Here is a 17829-nt window from a genome sequence, read left to right as displayed (position 1 = left end):
ACATCCTCCGTTCATTTAACACTGCAACATGAGGATAATTACGCTTCTCAAAGCACAATTTAACCCTTAAAAAACTTTAATTATATAATAATAACAATAATAGTAACAAAATAATAAAGAAGAGTCTAACAAAATATAAATTGGCTATTTTTCTTTACAATACTATCTTTTAAGGATTAATGGGGTAATTTATAGTCAAAGTTTTTTGACCTAAAAATAATCACAATACGTGGTTACAAAAGAAGTGAAAAGTGTATAAAGTGCAAATACAAAGTTTTATATGCGGCTGGCCGCACCGTACGGCCAGCCACAAATTTTGTTTTTTTTTTAAAAATTTTTTTTTTCTCTCTTCTCTCCTCTCTCTCCTCACCTCTCCATTTTCTCATCCTTGAAGTAGTGAAGCAGTGAAGCACCGAATTTCTTGGCACTCCAACCCAGATCGTCGTCGTCTTTGTTTCTCTCTCCTCTTTTCTTCTCTGATCTATCAATTGTCGTTGTCGTGGGCTAGGGGCTGGTTAGGGAGGTTACGTCGTCGTGGGTTAGGGGTTGATCTGGGTACGGTTATGGGTTCGGTCAGGGTTAGGTGGATGCATATCGGTCAGGGTTAGGGTTATGGGTTCGGGGCAGAAGCGGTTTGGTGGTGGTTCGTTTTGGGCAGAAGCGGTTTGGTGGTGGTTTGTTTTGGGAAAAAGCGGTTTGGTGGATGCGAATCGGGGCTAGGTGTGGGTTGCTGGGCGTGGTTGGTGGTGGTTAGGGTGGATTTTGGGATCGGATTTGTTGTTTGATAGGTTGGTTGCTGGTGGTTAGGGTGGCGTGGTGGTTCGTTTTGTTGTTTGATAGGTTGGTTGCTGGTGGTTAGGGTGGATTTTGGGTGTGGGTTCAGGTTCGGGCTAGGGTTAGGTCAGTGTTAGGTTGGGTGGATCAAGGTTAGGGGCTGGTGCTGCGGCTGGTTGCGTCGGGCAGTGGGTACGGCAGGTGGTGGTGGTGTAGTGGAGTGGCTTTGAGGTGGTGTAGGTTTTAAGGGTTACTTAGGGGTTACTAGGTGGGTTACTAAGTCCGGTCAGGGGTTACTAAGAGGGTTACTAGGTCCGGTCAGGGATTACTAAGGGGGTTACTTGGTACGGTAAGGGGTTACTTGAATTGGTCCGATTAGGGGTTACTTAAGGGGTTACTTTGGGGGTTACTCAGAGGGGTTACTTAAGTGGGGTTACTTGAGGGGTTACTTGTGAGGTTACTTGGGGGGTTACTTAAGGGGTTACTTTAAGGATTACTTTTGGGGTTACTAATAAGGCATCTCTGCCGCACCGTGCGGCCAGCCGCACCAGAAACGCGCTGAAGTGCAAATGTTGCAATATTTAAAAAACGGAAATATGTATAAAACTGGAAATAATATATCATTTACCATTTTATATGGAGAAAAAATATGATTTTTTTATAACTTAAGAATTTCTATTGTTTGATTTTATCTTTTAGGAATCAATTTACTTAAAATGGGACACTAGTAGAAAAATAGCAAATGGCACCGGTTCAAACCCGGCCTAAGGCACCGGTTTGAACCGGTGCCAAAGTGGGGGGTGCCAATAACCCCCCCTTTTTGGCACCGATTCAAACCGGTGCCATAATTGATTTTTGGCACCGGTTAACCGGTGCCATAAATATTTCTTTTTTTTTTGTTGGGAATTAAAGTCAATTGGCATCGGTTAACCGGTGCCAATTCATGGTTTTTTTTTTTTTTTTTTTTTTTTTTAAAAAAAAAGTTTGCTTTATCCACACATACAATCAGAGATATATTGATCAAAATATAATCAGAAACATATAACAAGCTTGAATACGAAATATAATCAGAAATATATTGATGATTAAATTGTTATTTAACAATACAAAAAAATAAAATAAATTACAACATCAAAATCCAAAAAAAAAAATTACAACATCAAGAAAAAAAAAATTACACATGGAACGAAAAAAAATTACAACAATAAAATAAAAATTCCAAAATCAACACTTTGATTCTTCACCTGCATCAATTAAAACACCGAATTAATAAAAACTCACAATAAACTAAAATTACGAAAATTAAACCCAGAAATCACAAAATTAAAAGCAAGAAAATAAACCCAGAAATCCCCCCCCCCCCCAAAAAAAAGAAAAAACCCCAAAAATACTCACGAACTGAAAATAAAAAAAATTAAAAAAAAAACCAGAAACTCAAAATTATAAGAAAAATTGAAAAAAAAAAAAAATACTAAATCCACGAATTACTTAACAAGAATGGCTTAACACAAGTACTTCATCCATTCTTTTTAACATGCATGTACCCAGAAAAATACAAAATCTTCGAATTTTCTCTTTTAAAAACACCCAGAAAACTCAAAAAAAAAAAAAAAAAAAAACCCAAAAGACACATGCATGTACCCAGAAAAATCGATTAATTAAACACAATTTTTTTTTTGAAAGAATTAAACACAAAATTAAACCCAGAAAAAACGAGAAAAATCGAATTAAAATATAAAATCGATTAAATTCGGATAATTATACCCAGAAAAATTGACAAAACTCGAATTAAAATCCAATAATCAATTAAATAAACCCAGAAAAATCGATTTAAATCCAAAATCAACCCCAAATTTAAATCCAACAAACTCGATTAACATCGAATTAAACCCATAAAAAAACCTCTAACCTCGAAGGATACCCAGAAATTGTTGTTGATGTTGATGTTGGTGGGCTTTGCAGCGACGATCGACCTTTGTGGTGGTGGCGGCGGCTTTGTGGCAGTGGTGATGTTGTGGTGGTGGTGGGCTTTGTGGCGGTGGTCGAATTTGTGGTGGTGTAGATCAAAGAAAGAGAGGAGATCGAAGAAGCTAGGGAGAGGAGATGAAAGAAGATCGGTTGAGAGAGAGGAGATCGAATATGGGAGATGAGAGGAGGGAGAAGAGAGAGGAGGAGAGGAGAGAGAGAGGAGAGAGAAGGAGATCTGAGGGAATGAAATAAAGAGGCGGAGTGACCGAGTATATCTAGGGTTAATAATGTGATGAAACGGTTTTTTTTTAACAGCCTAAGGCACCGGTTCAAATCGGTGCCATTTGTATTTTTGGCACCGGTTTGATCTGAACCGGTGTCATTTCTCTTTGTCTAAAAACCCGCCCATTTTTAGGCCGATTTTTGGCACCGGTTTGGCCTGAACCGGTGTCATTTGGGGGTTGCCTTTTTGTATTTTTCTACTAGTGGGAGAGCAAAAACTAGTATATGTAATAGATTCTTTTTTAACTTACCTTAAATAAATTCATAAATATTTTGCAAAAAGGGGATGCAAGTGCTCCCCTTCAAGTCCTTATAGATCCGCCTATGACTCCATCTATATACTAGTTCGGTCCACATAATTATTAGTCCATCCATATACTAATTCAGTAATTCGATCTAAATTTCATCTAACTCAAATGAGTCACTCCAAATTAAACTTGAATTGTGTTTGATTTAATAAATTTCATCTAACTCAAATGAGTCACTCCAAATTAAACTTGAATTGTGTTTGATTTAATTTTAAATCAATTTTTTTATTAAAAAAATAAATTAAATTGCAATCTTATTGTATCTTGTATGGCTTATAATTTAAATGTCGAAAATTTTTGTATTATAAATTGAATGGAAATGCATGCAGTTAATTATCTTCATTATGCGCTTCATTTGTGTGTAAGTGTAATGAATCTCATGCCTTTACTATTGTTGGAAAACTGGACACTTATAACTGAAACACTTAATGGGCCAGTATGAACCTTTTTGGGCTGGATCGAAAAACCACTTCGTCCAAAATCCAATAGCGTTGGCAGCCAGAGGTTCGGTTCAACTTTTATGGTGCTGTACTTCTATTAGGGAAGAAATTACTCACGGAGTTTAAATGAACCAAGAACTTGACTCAATCTATACTAAAACCTGAAAACGCCTTCAAAATTGTGTTCTTATTTGGTGAACTCGAGGGATGCTACGATCGATCATTCACCTAATAGGGACTTTCGTGTGCTTGTGTGCACGAAGATGAGTAAACATCCAGGGACTATCGTGTACTCGTGTGCTTGTGTGCAGGAAAAATGAGTAAACATGCATCCAGGGACTTTCGTGTGCTTGTGTGCACGAAGATGAGTAAACATATATTGCTCGTGTATCTCAAGCGTTGATGCATGCATTCTCAAGCACCATTTTTGGCATTTTACTTGTAGATGTACTAGTGTACTTGTTTGTGAACGCACATAGCTATCTATGTACAAACTTCATCAATGAATGAAATCCATTATGTGAATTACTTGTTAGGAAAAAAGTTTGCAATCATACAAATTTTATATAATATTAATGGGAAAATTCAATTAATCTATCTTAGACTCACCTCTCAAGCTCTCAATAGATTAAACATTGCAATTCATCGACAATTAAATTGTTCTTTTAAAATTCCCCATTTGCCATTTTGTTTTCTTTATATTTGATATGCAATAACAATTGTTGTAGTATGTATCAATGTATGTAACATTTTAGCAAGTCTTACAATCAATTTCAAATTTTCTATAATGCTTTTGTGCCGTATAAAAAATTAATTTGCAACCGTTTTTCCCAAGAAAAAAAATACTCAAATAAACAGGCATTCATCAAATTTGGACTTGCATGCATAGATCCCTTTATGATCCACCCCACATTGGCACATTAGACTTCAAAGGGAAAATAGAAAGCTTCAATTCTCATGAACTACAACTAGGATTCAATTGACAGGGTTACTTATCAATTTAAAAGGGTTCACTAACAAAGTTGGCTCAAGTGGTAAACAATTATTGTTTAAGTGAGGCATCGAGTTCGAACTTCACTCACTGAATTAAAAACTCTTGCTGAGAGATTCACCCATCATAAACCACAAGGTGTGCAACCCGAGTCAGATTCAGATTTAGTCGGAGCTAAGCTCTAATAAACTGGGTGAGGCAAACTCAATTTAAAAGGGTTCAATTCTCATTAGAGTCACAAGTGAGGTAAGTTGACAAGACGGCTTATTAATTTGAAAAGGTTAAGCCTAGCTTGATCAATTATACCCCACACCATAATAATCTAAAATCCAATTACCCTTAAAAAGGAGGTAATTTGCAAGAAAAAAATAAATTAGAGAAAATGATAGAAAAAGGGTTAATTAACATTACAGTGCCAGAAATTAAACAGAATATTACAAGTAATTTCCTAGCACAATCACCCCAAAAAAAAAAAAACAAAAATATTATAATAACAATAATAACACAATTTTTTTTTTTATTTAATTAACATTAATAAAGCTAAATTTTTTTTTTTTTATTGAGACCTCATCTTATTAAGTTGGTTCAAAGCAGGCTGCAAAATATTGAAAAGCACCCAACCAATTGCAGGCAACACCACTAACAACAACAGTGTCCCTCTATTATCACTCCCAGCACTCTCACTTGCTGCTTGGGCCTCTGGTGTTGCCAACAAAAGCCCACTAAGCCCAAGCCCAAGCCCAACAATAACAGCCTTCTCATTCCTCATTTTGTTAATCTGATTCAAAGCAGGCTGCAATATGTTGAACAGGACCCACCCAATAGCTGGTACAATCGGCAGCAATAGGGCCAGCCCACGGTTGTCACTTCCCTCGGCGATGTCGGCTAGTTGTTGGGCCGCAAATGCCGGGTCCACTGAGCCCAATGTGGCGAAGATTGCTCCGGCGATTGCTGGGGCCGTGATTATTGGGCTTGGGCCGGTGGTGGGTAATTTTGGGAGTGAAATGGGCTTTGAAATGAGCTTTGTTGTAGATGATGGAATTGTTGACTTGTTGTTAAGAGTCAAGGATTTTGCATTGAGTGCTGCCATTGTAGTAGTTGCCATTGTAGCTGCCATTTTTTTTAGGGGTTTAGGAGAAAGAAAATGAAACACTAGTAATTTGATGAAGTTGAAAGAAAAAGGAAGGTGAGGAGTTTGTGAAGAGGAAATAAGGGATATAGGAGTGAAGTAAGGAAGAAGGAGAATGAACCAATAGAAATGGGGTTTCTAGATTCTTCTCTTATCTCTAAGATTGTGTTGGTTGAATTTTAGACCTCTTGTTTTATGACCCACCACTAGTTTCTTATCAACTTTGCTTCAAATATCAAGTTTTTCTTTGGTTCTATTTTTTCTCCCGTTTTCAAATGTTTTTTTCTTCTTTACTTTTGTTGAGTCACATTTGGTTTTTTCTAAGCAAGTTGTCGACATCTAGAAGATTATGAATTAGTACCTGTTTACCTGAGTTTAATTTCATTTCAGCTCAGTTTAATTCAGTTCAATTCAATTCAGTTTAATTCCTAATTTCTTCATAAACAACTCAATTCAGTAAATTAAAACAAGTCTTTAGTACTGTGATATTTTAAAAATAGTGATTTTTTGTTAAAAGTGTTTTAATGTGTGATATGTGTCCTAAAGTTTTAAAGATATAAAACTGGGGGTTTTTAAATATCGCTCTCAAATATCTAACTAACGCCCGCAAAATAAAATAAAATTACGTATTTATCCTTATAATAATTATAAAAAATAATTAATTTTACCTCAATTTCACACTTTTACTGTACACAAAATTTTTTACCGTTCTCTCTAGTGGTCAACGGCCACCAACGCTCATCGAACAACCACCCAAACCACCGTGAGTTTCAAAATCAAATAAATTTTTAAAATTTTGCAAAATCAATTTCGTTAGATCTTATGGACAACGACGAAATACAAGAAACACAACCTTAGACGCTTGTAGAAGGCTCGTCAAACCGTATGAAATCGGTACGTCGCGATAAATTTTTAAAAAAATTCAAAACCCAGGAAACGCCTAGTTTTTTAGAATACCCTAGGCTGAAACGCCTAGTTTTTTAGAATACCCTAGGCTGAAACGCCTAGTTTTTCCGAAACATCCTAGGCTATTCGAAAAAACTAGCGTTTCAGCCTAGGGTATTTCGAAAAAACTAGGCGTTTCAGCCTAGGGTATTCTAAAAAAACTAGGCGTTTCACCTTAAACACCCAGATTTTTCATACAACCATACGGTTGTTCACAAGAACTAGGCGTTTGAGCCTAGGACGTGCGAAAAATCTAGGCGTTTGCCGCAAATTCAAAAAAAATAAAATAAAAAACATTTTCTCCGTAGGCGATCGACTTTCCTTTGTCCTTACTTGTCATTACCGCGGCTGTGTAGATCGTGAAACCGGAGGTAAGGAGTTGGTGGTTAAAAGAAGAGGTGGTGGTGGGTATAGTAGTATGATGAAGAGGGGGTAAATTGAGGGGGTGTTTTTTTTGATAAAAAGGGTAAATTTGTAATTTCAGTTTATTTTGTGGACGTTAGTTAGAGATTCGAGGGCGACGTTTAGTTCCACATAAAACTTTGAGCATATACCCGTTTGCCAATTTATGTGTAATTAAAGAATGATTATTATAAGAAGTTGGTAAATGAAAATAGTTAAGATAAAATAATTCCCTAAGTCATTAATTTTATTAGTTGTTGTAATGTAATAACTTAAGTATATGACATTTTTCAAAGCAATGATTGATGATTTTTATTTTAATCGCTCTATCTAATCTGCTCAGCTCATTCTTGAACACCGGGTAGTACTTCGCATAATTTGTGGTAATGCACTCTCATTGCAAAGTAATTCGGATTAAATCGAACTGAACTGAAAATCAAACCGAATTACTAATTTGATCTGGATTTTTTTTTAATTCAAATCGGATCGGATTGGAAAAATTAAAAAAATATAGATTACGGATTGGATACGGTTTGGGGTTTAAAAAATCGAAAACCGAATCACAATCCGAATTTTGGCCCAATACTTTAAGCTTTTTTTTTTTTAAAAAAAAAAAGCTAATCACTTTCAAATAAGATATTTTCTTTTTCAAATTATCTAACCACTTTCCCCTTTCATATATAAGCTTTTTTTTTTTTAAAATAAAAAATAAAAACTAATTCTCAATTCTCCTTTCTCAATATCTTATTTCTTTTTCAAATTATCTAACCACTTTCCCCTTTCATATATAAGCTTTTTTTAAATTTTTAAAAAAAAAAAAAAAAAAAAAACTAATTCTCAATTCTCCTTTCTCAATATCTTACTCCCTCACAAAGAATGTAGTTAACATGAAATGATTGTAGGAATTTTCTGGGTGAACTTCAAGTTTCGAGTTTGGATGTTGCAGAAGAAGAGAACAAATTTCGGTTTGGATTGGATTCTAATTTGAAAAACCGAATTAATTCGGTTTGGATTAGATCGGATCGAATCTTAATTCGGTTTGGATTCGAATTGAGATTTTCGAAACCAAATTAATTCGGATTGGATTTAGTTTTGACTATAATCCAAACCGCAAACCGAATTTTCACCCCTAGCTAACTATATCCAAAATATTTATATGTTGTATATATATATATATAATATCCACAAATCAAATAAAGTTTCATACATCACACTATCCTTCAATTGCGGATTCAATTTGTACCATGTCCATGTGCATAAGGAATTTTGAGAATTTGTTTGTTTGTTTCATACTTTTTATGAGGACATGAGGTAACTAAGGGGGTGTTTGGTTCGCAAACTGGTATGGGGTTGGAATCAGGAATGAAATCATTGTGGTATGGGTTTGGAACTTGATTCTTAATACCATATGTTTGGTATGCTTATGGAATGCATTTTTTTTCTTTTATTTGATATATAGCTAAAAGTATGGGAATGAGCCAAACTCACCTCCCTCAGCTCCCAAGGTTTCTAAACCCCATGCCTTGGGAGTTTGAGGTATGGGTTTGAAACTCTTAAAATCATAAAACAAACACAAGGTATGGGTTTAAACCATTCTAAACCCATACCTTATACCTTAATTATGTGAACCAAACGCTCCCTAAATTTTACTCCCTCCCTCCCATAATATATTTCCTGTTTTCTTATTTTGGAGATCCAAAATATTGTTCCTACTTCTATTTTTGGATAGTATGTAAAGTCTATTATACCTTTACTTTTTTAACTTAATTCATTGTATTTCTAAATTTATCCTTGAATTTTGCACATGATTTGTTCTTTTTTCCACTTTCTCTCTCTAACTTTTGTCTAAGATTGTATTTTTCACTTTTATTAATGTATTTTATCCACTTTCTCATCCTATTTTTAAATATCGTTAATTTTTTTATTTTTTATTTTTTAAAAAAAAAAACTATATGATGGGACGAGGGAGTATAATTGAGTTATACGAAGTATATCTTTAATTGAGTTATATATCAAGATAACATTGTACATGTCTAAAATTTGTGTTTGTATCATGTAAAGGGAGCGGTCGGGAATAGTTAATAATTCTATAGCGCCTTTTCAGTTAATGAATGAAGTATAAGTTAGTTGTCATAGTACATTTTGTATTTAATTAATATTGTAATGAGAAACCAATAGGAAATTTTGACATTTGCTACCACTAAAATGACAGTGTTTGACATTTTGCTAACTGTTTGATTTTTTATTTTTTTGTTACTCCAAATTCAAAAAAATATAGTTATCGTTACCCCTTAACAAAATATGTTAGAATTTCATTAAGTGGGGCCCATTACTTCATTAAATAATAATTTAATTAAATAAAAAAAAAAGAAAATTAAAACTTTAAAAAAAATTCTCAGCCACCTCCCCCTCCCCATCCGCCACCCTCCCCCCTCCTCGTGCCGGCTTCCGTCGCCTGTACCAGCGCCCAAACATTCCCCCGACGCCGGTGACCCCTCCTCTTCCATTTCCCCCGCCCAAGCTGTTCCGAAACCACTATAACCGGGTGAAAACGAAACCATAAAACCCGTTGAGGGTGGTTTTAACGAATGGGTTTAAGGTAGGGGTGCCGGTTTTGGGTGGGGGGAAAGGAGGGGTGCTGGTTTACCGAGGCTATAAAGGTTGAATTTGGTTTTGTTTGTTTTTATATCTGAATTTAGCGGCTGAATTCGACCACTATAGCCTCGTTTTTGGTAGTGGCCTCAACAAGGACGATGAAGAGAAGAGATAGGGGCAGTGAAGAGGAAAGACGAGAGATTGATGTAGCCGCAGCGTGGATGGGGGAAAAGGGGGGGGTGGGGTTGTAATACCTCGTATTTTTATACGTATTATAATTAAAATAAGCATTTTGAGAAGTGTTTAATTAAATTATTTATTTTAAATAAATTTGGGAATATTTTATAAAAGGAAAGTTTATTCAATTAATTATTTTATTTAAGTTGAGGTTTAATTTAAGGAAAGTTTTTTTTTTTTTTTTTTGTTCTATTTTTCTTTGGGTTTTTTTTTTTTTTTTAGTTGCACTTGGTTTTTTCCTAAGTTGTCGACATCTAAAGATTATGAATTATTACTAATTTAAAAGTAGTGAAGTTTTTTGTTAAATGTGTTTCAATGTGTAATATATGTCCTAAATTTTATTATGTATAATAAAGAATGACTACGAGAAGTGGCATATGGAAAATAAGTTAAGATAAGAACTCAAGTAAATGACTTTTTTTCAAAGCCATGTTAATTGATTTTTATTGTGGTCACTCTAGCTCGTCAACTCATCTTATTCTTGAACACCAGGTAGGACTTCATATAATTTGTGGTACATGCACTTAAAGATGGGTTAGATGGCTCTTGGCCGTTCCGGGTCGTGCCTTGTGCTAGGTCCACGTGCTTTGAAATTAGTTAGGCCCGGCCCACGAGTTTCGCATCGGGTCATAGTTTTCAAAAGGTACGTACCTGGCTGCGCCAGACTTGTGTGCCTAGGCAAAATTGCATTGGTTTTAGCATGTTTTGTCGTACTAGACCTTATCGTGCTTCTCCCAGATAAAGGCGAGGTGCAGCCCACGCCTTACGTGCACAACACCAGGCCATGGCATGTCGTGTTTCTTTCGTGATGGGTTGTGCCGGGCTTTGGGCTGGCCCAACCCAATGCCATCTTTACATGCACTATTGCATTTATTTTTCAGTTTATAATAATAATTATTATTATAATAGTGATTGACAGGGTAAAGTCGTATCCCCTAATCAAAATTAAATACCTAAGTCCTCTAACTAAAGTAGATAGGGAAGTAGGGTCGATCTCCACAGGGAAACAAGTCTTTTTACTCCTAATTAATTATTATAATCTAAATTATCTGAGTAACCAATATTTATATTCGAATAAGAAACTAAACTATTAAGATTGAGAATAGAGAGAAAACAATATATGAAAGGATCTAGGGTATAGGTTCACCAATAAATAATACTCCAAGGTAAAACATAGTAATCAATCATTGACATTGCATAAATAACACGATTAACAGGCTCTCGCAATTTACTAATCACCATAGATCTAACAGGCTCTCGCAATTTACTAGATCTAAGTTCTTATTGAAAATAGCCTTTAATATCAAATTAACATCTTCTCGATTCATCAATTCAATATTGCTATACTTTTACAAGCCGCAATTGTAAAACGTTAAAACAATTCAATAAGAAATTATCATGCAATACCAATAATCAATAATAGTCAATCATCAATGCATCAATTAACCAGATTGTAAAGGGCTTTCGCTACGTATTACAATCACACAATTAATCTACCGGTATTAAATCTCATTTCTCGAATCTCGACTTAACCATTTATAAATTAACATGCCTATTGAAACTAGACCTAAACATTAATTCTCATCTATCGAATCTCGAATCAATGTTGTCAAACTCATGCATAAAAGATCTGCGCAAATCTAGTCACAGAGCATTAAATCAATCAATAGGAAATTAATCTAGCATTGATAATCAACAACAATAAATTACCCCTTCGTATTATTTATGGATCCCCATAAACCCTAGAAATAAAACTTTTCACACATATTAAAAACTAAACAAATCAAAGCAATAAAATAAGTCATGATGAAGGGAAATAAGATTAAGAGAAGAGAAATCGTTACCAAACTAATCTGTATTAATGGAAATAATCAAGAACAAGAGTTGAGAGAAGAGTTAAGGGGGAGAAAAGATCCTAAGTAGAGAGAGAAAGTCTAAGAAAGAAGATCTACAAAAATCCGTACAAAATCGTATATAAACGTTTCCTAAAAACAAAAATTAAAACTAATTAATCAGGTCCTATAAAAACACGCGCCCGATCGGATCGGGCGAAGGGCCGCCCGATCGGGCGCGCCTTTTTCTTCGCGTTCTTCCCAAGCAGCATCGCCCGATCGTGCTAGAGGTTCGCACGATCGGGCGCGCCTTAGCACGCTCAGCAATAAGCCTTGCCGCGCCCGATCGTGCTAGAGGTAGCCCGATCGGGCGGTTGCTTCTCTTTGAGCTTGGACTTCGATTGGGCTCGATTTCTCGGCCCAATTCGGATTTCCTCCTCGGGTCTTGAGTACTTGGTCCAAATGCCTCGGGATTCCAATTACCGAGCCCTTAATCACCGGCTCTCACCGATCCTGGGCTCCAAAAGTAGTCGTGTCCTTCTAGCTTCCGTAGTTGATCCATAAAGCCCAGGAAAATGCTCCAAGAGTGCAATTTCCTGTAAAATACAACTAAAACTACGAAAACACTAGAACACACAAATTAGTAATAAAAGTGGCCCGAAAGAGCCAAAAACACTACTAATAACGACCAAGGGACGGGGGTAAAACACTATATAAAATGGACACATCAAACTCCCCCAAGCCAAACCTTTGCTTGTCCCTAAGCAAAGAGCTCATAAATGAACATATAAAACATACTTCACCCCAACAATCAAATCAAAAACCAACGATTCAAGGCAAATCTAATGAACATGCTTCAACATCAATCAATCTTATTCATCTAATCACCCTTCCTCCCCAATAATTGTCAAGTAGAGCAAACCACAAGAGCATATAGAATTCAAGACTAGTGCTCACACACTCAACTCTCATTTATGTGGCGAGTAAAAGATGTACTCGATCGCTCTCCAACCAACCCCTTTAATGTGAACAATGCCCTCCCAACTCACACTCTCGTGTGTATAAAAACATTGAACGCTCATCCTACTAGTCGACTCGAAATATGCCAAGTCATAACTTGAATTGACAAACAACACTTTCACATTTACATAACTTCTATGCACAAGGTTGGAAGGTCTTTAAAGCTTGTAATGTAAGGCTGGGGTAAAAGTATGATAAATTTGGGATTATGTGAGAGAAAAGCTACGCATTAAGGGAGCCAAATCCTAATAAACCCATGATCAAAATAAATAATGATCAACATCTCCTACATAACCAACTCTAACAAAAACCACCAAATACAACTCCAATCATCATAAACAATCCCAACACTTACAATAATCACTCATAAAAATACGACAATGTAGAACTTTGAGTGAAAAACAAACTTTGAACTCATTCTTTTTTTTCTACTTGAAATTTTTTCTTCTTTTTTTTTTCAACAACCTTCAAATAGAACATTTGAGCATTAATAAATTTTTTCTTTTGCTCTTTTTTTTTTTCTTTTTAACCCATATTGGAAATGTCAACTTTGAAACACAATATCAATATTTTCCAATCAAAAATCAAAGAACAATAACTCTTCTTTTATTCCCACATTGTGCAAATAATATGCACACCACAACTCCCTCACCTCACCAACTAATAGCTCCCCCAAGCCAAGCTTGGGAATAGTAACCAATGTGGCTCATATAGGCTTGTAATGTGGCTATATAGACAATAAAAGGGCACAAGCAACAACATGGGTAACAAGAAGGGAACAAATGTATCTAATACTCTGAAGGCTACCTAAAAGAATGAACGCCTTCGTCCTCCTCATGTGCATAATAATAAGTCATGAAACACTACTCATAGTTGCAAATCAATACTCAAATTCATTGACATACCAGGAATTATGGAACTATCACACATTTCCTAACCAAATCAACTAGTCAAGCACTATATTCACAAATAGTTGGCAAAATTGACTCATGTTTAGGAATCCAAGCAATTAAACTTCAAATCATGACCAACAAATCCACAATGCTCATTATCGATAACCAAGAATCAAAATAAATTTTCTCAAGTAGGGGGCACAGGGAAGTATGATTCATAATTCATTGGAACGTATTTTTGAATTTTTTTATTTTTCAATTTTTTTGTATTTTTATATATATAAGAAAGCAATAAAGACTACACTAGAAAGAAAATAAAAACTATACTAGAAAGAAAATAAAGAGAGAAAAGGAAGAGAATTACCAAGCGAAAGAACACCCCCCCAAGCCAAATCAAGCAATGCCCTCATTGACTTGGGAGAGTAGCCTACTCCTCATCCATCCTCGAATAGCCCCCTCCGTGGCTAGAACCACCACCTCCGTGGCTAGAACCGGCTCCTCCATGGCTAGAGCCACCACCTCCATAACCCGAACCACCTGCAAAGTAGTTAGGGTCCACATTCCCCCCAAGCCCACCAAAAGGTACATCGATCCCATAACCATGGACCGATGAGTAGTCAACGTAGGTACCAAAGGCACTTGGGTTCGTATATCCACCTTGCGGATATTGGAACCAATCAGGGACAAGTGAATCGGGGGGAATAGCTCCCCGACGGGCATAGTCATCATACATGGGGTATAAACCCCTCCCTAGGTTCCTCCCCACATAACCTACCCTTCTATCTAGAGACCCTACTCTAGCATCCAAATCCCTAACCAAACCCTCAACTCTCCCTTGCCTCGTCTCAATCCTATCTAATTGGCTCCTAAAAGCCGAGAAGTTATAAGGGGCGTTGGGGTCTATGTTGTAGTTGGTAGAGGAAGTGGGAATATCGTATGTAAAGGGTTGAGGTGGTGGATAATGTGGTGAATGGTGAGGAGGTGAGTGGTCAATGGGAGAGTGATGGGGTTGAGGTGAAGGGTGAGGTGGTTGCACCTCACCTTGACCGTTAAGCTCAAAAGTGTAAGAAGGCTTCCCCTTTTCAAATTTGGTTAAGATGGGGTGGGGTAAAGTGAAAGCATTATCCCTCCTACCCGATTCCCGTTGAATCACCCACCAAGTCTCCCCTCCCATGACATTAACCCAATTAAGTCCACCTAGATAGGGTAGGTCCATAATAGTTGGGCCGGCTACCTTACCGTCATCGTTAGGGACAAAGCTAAGGTGTTTGACCGCTATATGTGTAACTAGGCCACCAAAGTAAATGGGTACCCTAGACCTACCCGCCTCGGCCGCATTGGCCACCCGTTGAAAGTGGTTGGCCATTTTATGGACTATATTGAGCTTTTCACTCCTAGGGATCATGTATGACCCTAGTAATTCAAGCTCATCCCGCCTAACATTGGCGGGTTCATGCCTTCCAAAAATGGTAAGGCCAACAAACCGTTGCCAAATCTTTGGCACGGGATGTTGTATCCAAGCGCCTTTAGCATGTTGGAGGTTCAAATTGGGATCCCCCGTAAGGGATTGATAGACAACGGCAATGTTGTCTTGGGGCGGTTCAAGGGGCCTATCCGATTTCAACTAAAAATTTTTACCGAATTCTTTCAAAGTCAATCTAATATCATTATTGAATAAACGAAATTGAACATGAGAAATTAAAGCATTTGATTTTATGACATTAAAACTAGAAACGAATTCTAAGGTTAAATAATCATAAGTGTCGTAATGCATGTTAAAGAAACCGCTCATGCCAACTCCTTTGAATAATTTTTCTACATGCTTATCAATTCCTAGTCTAATGAGGGTAGGGTGATGAATGGAACGAGTGGGAATTACCTGCCTCGTGATGAGGTTAAGCATCCTCTGTTTTTGCTCTTGGGTGGAGATGACCACCATCTCCCATCCCGGAATTTGCAAATCCTAGTCAATTCTCGCCTCTTGGTTCCTTGAGCCTTCCCCCCTTACCGTTCTTGACCTCTTGAAAGCCATTGATGGTAGAAAGAATAGGAATTGAGTGGTTTCTCTCTCTTAGGGTTTAGAGAAAATTGAGAGAAAATGGTAGAAATTGGGTCTAGATTGTAGAGAAAGATGAAAGGATTAGAAATATGTAAAAAAATTTGAGTTTTGATGGAAAGATTAGTGAAGATCTTGAAAAATAAGTGAGTTTGAAGGTGTAAAAATGGAGGTTTTAGAGAGAGAAAGTAAAGGAGAAGAAGATGAAATAAGAAGAAAGTGAGGAAAGAAAGAAGAGGAAAAATATAAGGGGACGACAAAAAATAGGCGCGCTCGATCGGGCGAGCCTCGCCCGATCGGGCGGATCATTTGAAATTCCAGAATTGAAGTTGCGCACCCGATCGGGCGAGCTCCGCCCGATCGGGCGCGAACACGTACGAAAAATTCGCCCTATGGCTCGCCCGATCGGGCGAGCTTCGCCCGATATATCTTTTCCTTCATTCGATTTGCGCCCGATCGGGCAACCTCGCCCGGTCGGGCGAAATTTGCTCGAGTTTGTGACTGCACTTGCGCCCTGATTGGGCAACTTCGCCCGATCGGGCGAATTTTGCTCGATTCCCAGCTCTCCTTTCGCGCCCGATCGGGCAGCCACGCCTGATCGGGCGAATTAAAGGCTGGAAATATCGCTCTCTTGCGCGCCCGATCGGGCCCGTGCCCAGTCGTTTCCTTAGCTTTTCTTCGTCTTCAAATTTTTTCTAAGTCTTTTGGCCTCTTAAACCTATACCTGTACAAAAACACTTATAAACGGTAAAATTACACTCTCCTCGCCTCTTAAAAAATAAAAAATAAATAAATAAAATAAAAAGGAAAACTAGTCTAAAAAGCAAGAAATACGGGTTGCCTCCCGCAAAGAGCTGGTTTATCTAGGTCCCGCACGACCATCTTACCAAGTACAATGTCTAGGACCCTCGGCCTAACGCTTGATTGGGTGGTTTCTCACCCGGTCTAGCGGTGTTCAGGTTGCGATGCGGCTTCCTGACATACCATGTAGGACGCCAAATCACCTTATCCGGTGGATCCTCCTTGACTTGGACTGGGGGATATTCAATGCTACGCACTAAAAATCCTTCTTCGATCGAAGGTTGTTTCAAATTGTCATTGCGTTCAACACTTGCAACTCGATCTGGCGGAACACTTACCGTAGGCTCGATTCACACAACTTGCTCGATCGGTTCCACCTGTTCATCCTCGAAACCAAGACCAACATTGTAGAGTGTTCTTTCTATTGCATCGACTTCCTTCTGCCATTTGTCTATCTCATCTGAAAAGGATGCAACACAAGATACCGCCTCCAAGGGATCTTTTTCAAGAGCTTGGGGCATGTTAGAATAATCTTCAACCACATTAACACTGAAACATTTCTCCTCAGTCATGGAGCTTTTAGGGGCATTATTCAGATTAAAAACAACTTTATCATCCCCTACTGATAGTGTTAACTTACCACTTCTTACATCTATGACTGCTCCTGCAGTGTTAAGGAATGGTCTACCCAAAATAATTGGGGTTTGCATATCCTCATCCATATCAAGAACAACAAAATCTACAGGTATATAAAATTTACCTACTCTAACGGGGACATCCTCTAAAACACCTAAGGGGTATTTGAAAGAACGGTCGGCCATTTGTAGAGTTATATTGGTAGCTTTTAATTTACCCATATTCAACTTAGAACACACATATAATGGCATGACGCTAACACTAGCACCCAAATCACATAATGCATTATCAATCAAGAGATTGCCAATATGACAAGGGATAGAAAAACTACCCGGATCTTCTAATTTAGGTGGAGACTTATTTTGAAGTACGGCACTGCACTCTGCAGTGAAAGCTACTGTCTCTACCTCACTAATAGACCTTTTTCTCGTCAATATTTCTTTCATAAATTTTGCATATGAGGGGATTTGTGTGATTAATTCAGTAAAGGGAACTGTTACCTTCAAAACTTTACCACCTC

General features: G+C 37.3%; 1 protein-coding gene and 1 long non-coding RNA gene across 2 annotated transcripts; both read right to left on the bottom strand.

The window, feature by feature from the left end:
* Nucleotides 1–1829: 1829 nt before the first annotated feature.
* LOC145637801 (uncharacterized) lies at nucleotides 1830–3124 on the bottom strand. The gene is made up of 2 exons (XR_014114495.1): nucleotides 2684–3124; nucleotides 1830–2018 (listed from the first exon to the last, which is right to left on the bottom strand). It is a non-coding gene; the product is annotated as an uncharacterized LOC145637801 (long non-coding RNA).
* Nucleotides 3125–5146: 2022 nt separating this feature from the next.
* Nucleotides 5147–5984, bottom strand: LOC145640785 (photosystem II reaction center proteins PsbY, chloroplastic-like). The gene has a single exon (XM_081692021.1). The coding sequence runs from the start codon at nucleotides 5878–5880 to the stop codon at nucleotides 5320–5322; it is 561 nt and encodes a 186-aa protein (XP_081548147.1). The 5' UTR covers nucleotides 5881–5984; the 3' UTR covers nucleotides 5147–5319.
* Nucleotides 5985–17829: the final 11845 nt, after the last annotated feature.

Source organism: Chenopodium album, chromosome 1 (genome assembly GCF_948465745.1).
Source record: "Chenopodium album chromosome 1, dcCheAlbu1.1, whole genome shotgun sequence".
NCBI classification, from domain to species: Eukaryota; Viridiplantae; Streptophyta; class Magnoliopsida; order Caryophyllales; family Amaranthaceae; genus Chenopodium; species Chenopodium album.
The sequence above is the reverse complement of the archived record's forward strand: the minus strand, read 5'-3'. Positions and strand labels throughout refer to the sequence as shown.

Coding starts and splice junctions, on each gene's coding strand:
- LOC145640785 (XM_081692021.1), bottom strand. CDS start 5,880: ATGGCAGCTACAATGGCAACTACTACAATGGCAGCACTCAATGCAAAA.